We start from the raw sequence: 12,647 nt of genomic DNA on the forward strand, positions 1-12,647 counted from the left end.
CACCCACACTCACTCACCCACACTCACTCACCCACACTCACCCACACTCACCCACACTCACTCACTCACTCACCCTCACTCACTCACCCACACTCACTCACACTCACTCACTCACCCACACTCACTCACTCACCCACACTCACTCACTCACCCACACTCACTCACTCACCCACACTCACACACTCACTCACCCACACTCACTCACTCACCCACACTCACTCACTCACCCACACTCACTCACTCACCCACACTCACTCACTCACTCACCCACACTCACTCACCCACACTCACTCACCCACACTCACTCACCCACACTCACTCACCCACACTCACTCACCCACACACACACACACCCACCCACCCTCACTGACCCACACCCAACCACACACACAACAGTTTTTGGGACCTGGCAATAGGCTGCACAGGCCTGAGCGCTGTCACATGGGGGAGGCCACCTGCTTCCCCATACCTGGAGCCCTACTCCGTTAGGGCATTGCATTGCAGTAATGCACCTTATACATGTTTGTGCATTGTTATGCTATTCATTTTAAGTAGCACCCCAATGCACCTTCACAACACACCTGCTAATTAGTGCATACAACACATGGTAATGCTAACTACCATGTGTTGTTGTGCATTGCATCATGAAAGAAAGGCATAGGTAAATTTTTCTGTGTGCTCTGGTGCGTTGGCAGCACATTTAGAGCAGATTGGTGTGAATTGTCCCTTAGAGCAATGGGAGAGGGATCCAACAAGTTGAAAAGCAGTGAGGGAGCTAGGATTCGTGAGTATATCGTGGAGGGGCTGGGCTATTAGGTGCACTGTCACTCTGCCCTAAATTGGCACATTAAAGGAGAACTATGGGGTCAGTGTTTTTCCCCATAGTTCTCCTTAGGGTAACGGGAGGACACAAACTAGCGTCCATAACACTTTATGTCCCACAGCTTTGAAAATGTCTTTGTTGATTGACCATGCGTACACACTGAGTGGCCAGATTATTATGACCACCTGACGTTTCTAGGCAAACTAGCTATAGTTTCGCGCTGAAGTTGCTAGAGGGCCAGACCATTATAAATAGGGAAGCAGGTTGTTTATCACGACAGTAGAAGTGATTTTTTTCTGAAGATACGGGTAAACAACGCGATTGAACAGCCTTTGAACGTGGGATGATTGTTGGCACTCGGAGCCATGGAGCGAATATCAGCAACACAGCAGAACTTGTTAAATGTTCAAGAGCAGCTGTTGTTAAAGTGTTTAAAGACTGGACTGTCAGCCGAAAATCTGGGTCTGAACGTGCGAATTGTGGCCGTCAGCGACTAGTCAATGTTAGGGCAGAACGGAGAGTGGCAAGACTGGTACAAGACAACAGAAGGGCAACAGTGCAGTGTCAGATTCCTCGCATCACCTTTCAACATCTCGGGGAGTCACGAGGCGGCCCAACAAAGTCATCTGGTGGAGTCATCTCGTGGCCCAACGCAGTACTGATGGGGTGGTCATAATAATCTGGCCACTCAGTGTATATCCTGTGCAGTTTAATGTTTTATAATTCCTGTAAATGCTGCTAGTAAGTTTAAAGGAACCATGTACTCAGAAAAGGAGGGTGCTATTGATGATCTCCAACTGTAAATGCTATTACCAGGCTGTCGATGTCTTCAATGGTATCTGAGATATACTGACCTGAAGCAAGCAAAGTTTGAGTAAGGCCAGAATGCTTGAACTACTTTTTTCAGGCAAGTGGTTCAGAAAACATTAAAGACAGTGATTTAGTAAGACAGCCAGAACACCAGCATTTTTAAGAGGGGAGCTCAGGAAAGAGAGGTGCCGTTTTCCCCCAGTGCAACGTTCCTTAAAATGATTCCACTAATGCTTTGTAATGTATTTACTGTGTTTACCACCAGGGGGCAATATAGGATCACCCGAGAGCATGTAACAGGGTCAATAGATTCTTCTGCATTAGTTATATTCTGCATTTCTGTTATTTTCTGAATTAGTTGATACTTTTTGATAGTTGTTTTCCCCGCTAGAGTGACGCTACTCTGTTTTATGATTATCTTTGTTGTAAGATAATATCTCCACTGTTTTAAAATGTACAGTGTTTTATATTATTGTATGGGGAGAACTACTAAACTTGTTTAGTAAGGAAGAGGGTAAGGTATAGCAACCGAAACAGATTCATCCTACAGTGCATCTAACAAGTCTGGTTGCTGTTGGCAATTGTACAGTGCATCAAGAGACCCTGTTACCAGCTTTAAAAATTGAACAAAAGTCCAAGTATTTTAAATTCTTACTGGCAGACTTTTTTTCCTTCCCATAAATTGTCTTTTTATTCACTTGCAATATACCTCTGAACCTACTAAAAAAAATGTGACTACTCCAAAAAAAGTAAATTCTCAGGAACAGGCCCCTCCTTCCTTACACGTTATAATCCTCTCCTTTTTCTGGGAGTTTCTAATGACACTCTGTGCTGGCCCAGTTCCTCCGCCCCTTCCTTCACCTCACTTTATAACTCTTTATATTGCTGCAAAGTTGAATATTATAGAATGTCAATTGAGTGGCCACTGTTAGTCTAGTGGGACTGGTGATTTCACATCCAAGAATCAGGACTCTTAAAGCGGACCTTTATACTCAAATATCAAATTCTAGCAATGCATCCTTCTATGTATGATGATTAATAATTACATTGACATGTCAGGTGTAAAATCCTGTGATTTTGAAATACTTGCAGAGCATTCACTTCCTGCTTTGAAAGTGCAAATTACTTAAGTTTGCCAAAGCAATGCACACTGGGATTGCCTTGTCATCAGCAGAGCATTGCTGATAAATCTCATCTGTAATCTCAGGAGATCTCAGGGAAAGGCATTACCTCCCCTGAGATGATGTGCATGGTCACATGTCCTAGTGTGCCAGAAATCCAGGAAGTAAAAGGAGATCTAGTAATCTGCCCTTAGTAAACATGGCCACTGTCAGAAGACTGGGGAAGAAAAGAGAAATAAGGAATGCAAAGAATACAAAGTCGGCAATTATCTAGAAGTATGTGTTTGTAGATTGTCATTACTAAACATTTCTAAAGGTGTGTTTGTTGTTATTTTAAAGATATGGGTAAAGGTCCGCTTTAAGGCTATTGGATGTCTATGCAAAGGATGGTTTTACAGGTCTATAACGTGCATAGAATATGTAAAATGCACATTTAATATTACAAAGATTTTTGTTAAAATGAATGGTCTGGCAACAGGGTCTCTTTAAATCTATCAAGGTTATTCACAAAAGGGTGAAGAGTTTGGAGAAGGCAGGAGAAGTGAACAATCTAGGACAACTTAGCCGATTTGATAAAATTCTCCAATCCAGCTCACTTTCCAGCTCAGCTATGTTGTCCTAGATTGTTCACTTCTCCTGCCTTCTCCAAACTCTTCACCCTTCTGTGAATAACCCTGTATGTTTCCTGCACTGCACATATACTCTCTCTCTGGTTCTGAAGTGTAATAATAACCCTTGTACTATTACATCACTTTGGATGTGAATCTGCTAAACTTTTTAGCTGTGGTAGTCATTCCTAAATGCATGCTGACTAGTTATGACATTACTCTGTGCCCCGCTCTGCAGTTATATTACTGGCCGCAAATCCCCCTATGTAACTGTGCATGGCCTTTTTATAAAGCACTTTGCTGCAGCTTATTAATATTCTGCACACAGCGGATAGCTAATATTTTTTAATAAAAGGAATTCGGTATTCCTTACTTTTCTTTTCTGCAGCAGTGGCTCTTCTTGGCTCCGGGAAATAATGAATAGACGATGATATCATGCAGATTATAGCACCTCAAAACGGTCTTGTTTGTTAATACTAAAAATGGCAATATGATTGTTTTGCAAGCGTATGCCAGGTATATTTCTCAAGGCTAAAAGTATGTGTCCAGGGCGCATGAAATAGCTAGATTATATCAATGCACATAATCTTTTATTGGCCATATTTTAGCTGCTGCGATTCAGCAATTAATTCCCAAGAATACCTTTCCGGGTCTACATAGCCAAAGAGCCAGTCAGTCATATCACTTAAAATATTGCTGCCATAGACTGATATCTGACCTTCATTTTATTTTGAATCATTTTTATTACATTTGCAAGTACAAAACAAAGAAGGTTTTCTATCTTTATTTCTAATGAGGTCAGTAGATGACCAACTTTACAGGCTTTTCAAAAGGCTCATCTTTTCTACGAGTTTTAACTAATAGTTCTTATTTATCAATAAATCAAAGTTAAAATGAGATTTCAGGCAGAGCTGAACAAATCCGGACAGGAAGAGCCTTCTAATTTGGTGCCTTAAGCCCACCTGACAGCTCACCCATGCACTGTCTGGATTACAAATACAGTATTTTAGGTCTTACCCAGCTGCCAGTAAGGTGCGTGACACCCTGTTGAACAGAACACTTACTGTTTACACATGGTCTTTAGATCAGAGGTCGAGACCACTAAATAGCATGTGTCCTATTTATTTCTGTCTGCCTCCATTCTCAAGTGGTTGTGTACACGGTAGTGTGCTATCCCTTGGGATTTTGCAGGCTGTGCTGGATATTTCCTCTCTCCTTGTTAAACACAAATGTGTTGTGATTCGGATGGGCACTGGACACCCATATTTGTGAAATTGTAGCCACGTTTTTTTAAGCTTTTCTATCACCCCTAAAAAAACTATCTGTAAACTGACCACATAACATCTTCAGTACAATGTAGGAAAAGCAATCACTTGCCCCCAAAAACACATAAGGCTTCATTTGTAAAAGTTGGATGCTGTTCATACAGAAATTTACTATACTGGGGCTGACGAGTATAGGAAATTTCGTTACTCGTCAGTGCCATCCAGGGGCGCTAGTGCCGTACAAACAGCATCCACCTGGTGAACTTTTATAAGTGAAGTACATAGTGTTATTTAGGATACCCATGCCTGATGAAAGTACATGGTCAAGAATTCCATAAATTAGGACCTGCATGCCTGCTCCTCCTACATGCAATGTCAAGCTGACAGGTCTGACCTTAGAGAAATAAAAGCCCCTATCATGGAGTAGGACTTAAGCATTTTTGCACTGCGTAATGCAGACTGTCAGTTTGTATGGTATAGTGGAGGCGCAGGTGCACACTATTTCAGGGTGTCTTTTAGTATACCATTAAATAATATTTCCATAACTGAGTTCTGTATTACAACAAGCTCTTTAAATGAATTGACTTCAATTGACTTTGCTTAGGTTGTTTTTTCCTGATTTAAAGTAAGATTAAGGATTGATCTATTTAGATTATGAATTAGTTGTCCACTTCTTTGATGATTTGTATTGGTGCTGTAATCGCAATGTTTTTTCTTTTTTCCCCCCAATCCTTATGAAGGTAAGACTTGTGAGGTCTTCTCCTCCTAGTCCTCAGTTCAAAGCTACGTTTCAGGAATCTTACCAGCTGTATAAACGCTATCAGATGATCATTCACAAGGACCCACCCGACAAGCCCAGCATAAGCCAGGTCAGACAGCAAAAGAAGGATTTTCTGAATTTTGCAGAAAGATGCGACCATAAAACTTATACTTGGGCTTTTAGCAACCTACTATTATAATGTTTGAGTTAAATAAAGCAAAGCTTTAACAAATAGAGCTTTTGCTCTTGTACATTTATACAGCACTGCCAGAACTTCAATCAGTTCACAAAACCTTTATTGCTAGAGAAGCCAATATGTCTCAACTGGCTCCAGAGACTTGGGTACATCATGTGATTTGCCTGTAGCCACTCAGGTCACTGTATCATGTATCTCAACCTTATGCATACTTGCTTTTGCTGGATCTTGTACTGAGCTCTATGTCAGCAGGAATCAGCAATGTTCGGACTGAAAGGCCAAGAAATCTAAACAGGATCTTGGTGTTCAGCTCAAGTAGACCTTGCCATTCTATGTTTCTTTACACTGGGCATGGACCCAGCCGTATTAATAGCTGCTTACCTGCAACAAGAGAATGTGTGCTTGATTCCACTGGCTTTTTTATTGACAATATGCTGATGCTGGGCTTTTGTGTGTCTAGGATGGTACTTTAGGTTAATGAAAGTGCATAACGGATGCTTTGTTTTTCTGTAGTTCTGGTGCACTTTTGATTGAGTTTAGTTATATTGCCTTGCGTTGGAAGAGGTGGGGTTTCCATTTAGGTAAGTTTTAATTCGACAAAGTTGCAGCTAGTTTATTAAAGCTCACATGAAGTGTCTGGGACTAATTAGTGAAACTCCGAGAAAACAAAGGACTGTTTTCCATAACCAGCCATTTAGGTATTTGTTTAATGCATAAGTTAGAAAATTGGAAGGTAAAATATGGTTGCTATGGTCAGCATTCTTATTCTTTTTCTGTTCCAGTTTTACAGATTCAACCTTTTTGTTGTCTTCAGCTCCAAACCAAGAGTTTGCTTTCATTGTCTGACATTCACTAGAATGCAAACAGCTTGAATTTGGTTGCTCTGGGCAACAGTCCGACTTTCATTCCTACTTTTCACCTTATAAATCTTCCCAATTGATACATTCTTTCTGGTTTCTTTGGATGAACAAATAATTGAATAGGTTAAGGCAACCTACCAACATTAATGCAATGTAAATACATAAATTGTTGGTGTTAGGTTCTCCATCATCTGTTCACTTATTTTTGCCACTAAAATCTGGTTAAGATCCTAGAAAAGTGTCTGGTGTATGGCCAGAATTAAGTTTTAATGGATTATATTAGTGTCACTTCACTTTTTAAAAGTTTCTTGCAATTTTAGATGATGACTAGCTATTTCTTATATCTCTGCTCCATGGTGGACTGCATGGCAGCACTTGGGCTTCCAGGTTTACTTAACTGCTAGCTTTTCATTTTAGATTGTTTAATTTATTTTATATTATTAGGAAAACAACAGGAGAATAAGAGCAGCCAAAACGTGTAAGGTGGTGTCAGGCCGGATAACTGGGCCGGGAGTGGAACCCCTTGGCAGGGACGAAAACAAGTCCAAGATCGCAGTATCAAAAGGGTAATCCAATAGAGTAATCGAGTCCAGGTCGTGGCAGGCAGCAAGATTCGTAGGGGAAGGGTCAGGCAAAAGGGTCGGTAGCCGGGAAGTCAGATCAACAGATAGGTTCACAAGAGGGGGCTGGGTGTTCACCATGAGGTAGAATAACTCAGCAATGAGTCAAGGCTCTGACCAGCTTTATATACACAGGGAACCCAGGACCAATCACAAGACCGAGGGCAGTTGGTGAATGCTGGAATCCTCCCCCAGCCTGAGTAGCACCTGGAACGTGGGGTGGCGCAGGCGCACTACGCGCGGGCTACCGGGCACACACAGCTTGCGTACCGCGCACTCGTCACGCGCATGCGCACCAGCAATCCCAGCGCCAGATACCCTGCCAGGAGGAGGAGCCCGTGCCCGATGCCGGCGAGCCTGGTGAGGAACGGCCCCCCTGGGTCCCTGACAGGTGGGCAGGGATAGAACCTGAACTGTGGCATTAAGCTCTAACTGCAAGACTTCAGAAGCCAGTGAATGATTTGGCCACCAGACTCCAACTTCTTGCAAATATGTTCTGTATAGCTCATAACCATTTTACTGGTGCACGATCGGTGAAGAAAAACTCTGTTTTAGTCTATCCTATAGACCCAGTTATGTCTCCATGGAGTGCCGCCATCTTGTCTCTCACATAGCACAGAGAAGGTGAAGCCAGGCATTCAATCACAGCCTGCCATGTCATGGACACCTCTGCCCTTCCTGTGACGGGGAACTGGCCTGCATACAAGTCAGCGGCCAGGGGAAATAGTTAGGTATGCAGATAAGGGATTAGCTGCTGTCTTCTTGAAGAAAACCCACATTTCTGCAATAGTACCATTTACTTAACTTAGGCTGTGCATTTTGGGGAAAGAAGAAACATGTTTGGAACAACTGATGGGAACGATTTTGAGGTATCTGTATGTCTACATGCTTAGCAGATGCATTAACTCACTTTAAATAAGGTAGACTACAAGTCTGTTTTAAACTTGATAAACCAACTAGCTGAAGAACTGTGTCGTATCTATAGAGTATGGCATTCTTATTCAATTTGTTTTGTGACATGATTTGGTAGGAAAGTTTATTTATGTAGCAAAGGCAACTATTAGAAATACCTTGTCCTTGTTTTCCTTGGGCTTGTCTGGAAAATCAGCGTAGCTCATACATATCAGAGGGAAGAACTTGCAATACTAAGTAGATCTAACATGTGTGCCTTACTTAGTGTTCCAAGCTACCAGCTAAGAAATATCCATGTAAAGGTTTTCGAAGTTCCCATTTTTAGTCTCTGACAACAATTCTCTCCATACTCAGTGCCATGTGACCAGTTCAAGCAACAGTTGAAATAATCAGTCATTGTGGGAATTGGAGACCAGTTAAAAAAATTGTTGGGAAATTGATGTCACAGATTCATGGTTGTACGTGTTCTTCAAAGAAATAGGAATGGTCCTTAATATTGCACCATTCCAACATTACCCATGGTGGTGATCAGAACACTTAAAGGAGAACTAATGAGGTGAGTAATGAGGTGAAATCACTCAACCTCATAGTTCAAGCCGACGTGTGATTACCCCCCTCCCCTTTCCGATCCTCCAGATCTGATTGGAGGAACGGAAGGGGAGGGGGCGGATACAGCTGGCTTTGCCTCTAGATAGGCAGAGCCAGCTGTCATTCACGCAGCTGGGTGGATCTTGACAGCACTGTCGGGATCTGTCCCGGCTGTGGCAGTCTCGGTATACCCCGAGCTGTAGCTCGCGATGTACTGAGCTTTGGGTCATGGAAGGACTCTAGTATATGTCCTCCTGTGACCCTAAAGAGAACTATGGGGGAAAACACTTAACCCATAGTTCTCTTTTAAATTACCTTTATTGCGGTCATGCACCTTCCTTCTCTCCGTACAACAGTGTAACATTGTCTTTTTCCCAGTGTGGAGCAGTCTACAACAAATTTACTGTGAAGTGCACAGTGGTGTCATTGCAGACAGTAACTTCAGCAGATCTGTGTAACAAAGCCTTTAGAGAATTGAAAAAAAAAAAGAATTGTTAAGGTTAGCAGTAATTAAATACTTCTTATGTGATATTAGTTTGTGTATTGACCCTAATGGGGAGTGTTTATAAAATCACATATCTGGTCAGAGTGCAGTGTTAAAAGGAAGAGTCGTTTACCTGTCCTGTTTTTAATTTTGAAAGCGGTGTTTGGAAGAGGTAATGGTAAACCATAAACTTTTGGGCCTGTCGCAGGAAATGAAACAACAACCTGACAAAAATGCATTGCACATAAATGCTAGTTGTTGTTGTTATCTCATGAGTGTTTCCCAAAATGTTTTACCTATGAGCTTGCCCTTAGATACAGGCAACTGTTTTATAAACTTCTGTGCAGAATCACTATTGAGAAAAAAAATTAGCATAGTCTGATATAGGGATGCATATCGGCCGAAAATGGCACTAATGGCATAATGCCGAAAGTGCCATCTTCCTGCCGATACATCGGCACACCCCTGATTTCTTTCCTCCCCGCTGGGTGTTGCGCTATGTCCCAGCGGGGAGAAGAGAAAGTGACAGCCGGCCGAGCGCTGCGGTGGAGAGCGCTGTGAGCGGCCGGCATCTCCTCCAACACCGCTCTGCCACCTATCACAGTCCGGCAGAGCGGTGTGGGGGCGGAGACAGCGCTGTCACAGGAGGCTGGGCTTTCCTCCCTACACCGCTCGATCAGCCTTCTGTGACAGCGTGTCAGAGAGGAGAGTGAGAGCAAACACTCAGCGATCAGTGATAGCTGAGTGTTTGTGCATAATTGAGGACATGGTATGTTAACTATATCCTCAATTATGAATGAATGGGAGTGATCTACATCACCTCCTGTTCATTCATAGTTGTAGTTATAGTAAACAAACAATGTTCTCATGTTATCAATGAACAGGAACACTCTTTCCTGTTCATTGATAACAGGGGACACAGAAAAAGAGATTGAGGACTCTGTCTATTTTAAAAGGGAAATATCAAGGGTCTGTTTAGACCCCTATTATTTCCCCAAAGCCCCTAAAAGTAAAGTTAAAAATATTTAATAAAAAATGAATTCATAAATATAAAAAAATTAAAAAGTTTAGAAAAAATATTTTAAAAAAATAAAAAACATTTTCGGTTTCGGCCTGACATTTTTTTTTATTTCGGTTTTAAAATTTCCATTTTGGTGCACCTCTAGTCTGATATGTATGTTTACAGGGAGTTCTATCCTTCCCATGTTCACCGTTAAAAAGAAGCAGTTGCCCTATTCACATTTTTTTCTCCTCGTGTCATACTACAGGCCACATACCTTCCATATAACTGCATAGGAGAGGGTTGGACTTCTTACAGTTCTAAAATTCTGACGTGTCTGTTTATAAAGTAGCTTGAAACACTATGGGTTTCATTGTGTAGTGTAGGTCTGGGTAAGTTCCGGGAGTCAAACAGTCATTGTACCTAAAACATTTATTTCACATTCCTTGGCTATTTAAAATTACCTGCTAGCGTCTAGACTAAACTGACTAGCTTCACCATCCCTCATTCCTTCACCCACCCCTGGCAGATAATTTTTACCCTCTTTTTCTTTTCTGTTAGGCATGGATCATCTGACAAAGCACTTGTTTGGAACATGTGACATTTCGATGAATATTGGGATTATTGATATGGTTTTTTTTTTCTTTTCCCTTCCATAGCAGGTGACCGTATACTACAAACCTGCAGTGCCCATTACTGCACATCCTTTTTTATGTTCGTGCATTATGTTAGTTCTGTAGCTTATCCCTTGACTGCTTGACTTTCCCTTGCCCCTGAAGGTCAAATTAGTTCCGGTCTCCATGGAGGACCCAGAATTCGTGTCATCCTTCGAATCTTCGGCAGCTCTCTATGCCAAGTACCAGAAGAGCGTGCACAAGGATCTCCCATACCAATGCGGCCCAGATGAGGTACTGCCTATCTGCTCCTCTTACGTGTTGTTCTGTGTCCTATCCTATATTATTTTCCTCTTTAGTCTCTCCATGGCTTGTCACAGAACTTTATAGTGACATGATTGAACTTTCCCTCACACATCGCAGCAGTCGTCACATTACGGCCAGTGTAACATACTGTAGCTGATGAGTCACTTTTTTTTCCCTGTAAGGTGTGTTTTACAAGACTCCGTGGCATTGCCTTTCCAGTGGATTTTATGGTCACGTTTTTTCCCCTGCTGAAAATGTCCAGACCAAATTTTACACACTCCTGGTTGTGATTCATATACGCTTGTTAAAAAGAACCAAAGCGCCATAATTCCACAGGGCTGAGTATATAGTCACCCCTTACACCAGCTGCTGTGCAAGTTATAAAGAATGCTTTAGATGAGAAAAACCTTTAATGTATTAGGAAATGGGTGACAGTGTCTCCACAAGCTTGATGTAATAGCTTATGTCTAAGCAAAGAGAACATTAGTGCCTAAGTTAAAACAAACATTAATCATTGTAGTGCGGGCTGTAAATGCATTACAGTGTAGCTGGTAAATGAAAAAAAAAATTGGCTCTGTTTCATTCCTTGGCAGGTGGCAAAGGGCTTGCCTGTAGAAGTGAGGTCAGCAACGCAGCAGCTTTTGTATGCAGAGCTAGTATCTCTACCTTGATGGACAGTGGATATCTCCCTGCAACAGGTTGCCAGCCATCCCACTGCAGTTACCGAAGTGCTAGAAGAAGCCAATGAACTTTGCAAAATTATGGTGATCACCCAAGCTTTTTCGGGAAGCACTGTTTAGTTTTGTAGGTGAGCAGAAATGCTTTCCTGCTAAAACCATCTTTTTATGTTTGTAGCCAGTGTAAAATACATCAGCAACTTATGGTGACTATTATTTTCTCTTCCTTATCTATGGCCTTGTACATGCTAGCATCCAAATGTAACGGTTTTCCAGCATGAGTGTTAGTCTACTGCACAGCTGCCTTAGGGTTTGCCCCACAAGTCTGCTACACAGAACAGTTTTCTGAATGTAAATGTGAGTTATAGACCAGCTTTGTATCTTTGCATTGTGGTAAGGTGCAGTAAAACATTTGTTATACCACAGTGTATGTGATGCCATTAATTTCAAAAGTCATTGCTACCGGACCTGCATTTTAGTGCACCACAAAACACGGATATAAACTATCTTTGTGTTGTGGTTCCCAGGAAAATTTTAAGAAAAGGTCTATGTGAATTAAAGGCTTGTTTGTGTACACTGACAGCCCATTTAAAAAGAACAGGCTGACTTACTGCAAAGCACATTAAAAACTAACAAGGTTATTCACAAAAGGGTGAAGGGTTTGGAGAAGGGAACAATCTAGGCCAAAATAGGTGATGTGTAAAAATTCTCCAATTCAGCTTACTTTCCAGTTCAGCTATGTTGTCCTAGATTGTTCACTTCTCCTGCCTTCTCCAAACTCTTCACCCTTTTGTGAATAACCCTCTAAGTTTACTTTTATAGCCAGGATCTGTGAATGAGAGACCACAAGTCTCATCTGCCACTGCACCAGATGCACTGGTAGTTCTCAATGGCGTACAAGCATGGTAACATCACATGTAGTCCATTCATACACATTTTTTAACTAGTTACAGTATAGGACAGACCATTCACAGGAAGCGCTTCAGAATTATCACCCCCCCCC

The 12,647-nt window shown here is 41.9% G+C and overlaps 1 protein-coding gene across 3 annotated transcripts in view; it reads left to right on the forward strand.

Moving 5' to 3' along the window:
* ATE1 (arginyltransferase 1) overlaps positions 1 to 12,647 on the forward strand; it is a 77,532-nt gene that overhangs the window by 20,218 nt on the left and 44,667 nt on the right. For 2 of the 3 annotated variants that reach the window (XM_018563957.1, XM_018563955.1), the window contains exon 7: positions 10,827 to 10,955. In XM_018563957.1, the coding sequence (XP_018419459.1) occupies positions 10,827 to 10,955 (129 nt within the window). Of the gene's footprint in view, positions 1 to 5,367; positions 5,497 to 10,826; positions 10,956 to 12,647 lie in introns of all 3 variants that reach the window. The other variant, XM_018563956.1, reaches the window with a different exon arrangement.

The sequence above is a fragment of the Nanorana parkeri genome, unplaced genomic scaffold (genome assembly GCF_000935625.1).
Source record: "Nanorana parkeri isolate BGI_ZX_2015 unplaced genomic scaffold, ASM93562v1 scaffold713, whole genome shotgun sequence".
NCBI classification, from domain to species: Eukaryota; Metazoa; Chordata; class Amphibia; order Anura; family Dicroglossidae; genus Nanorana; species Nanorana parkeri.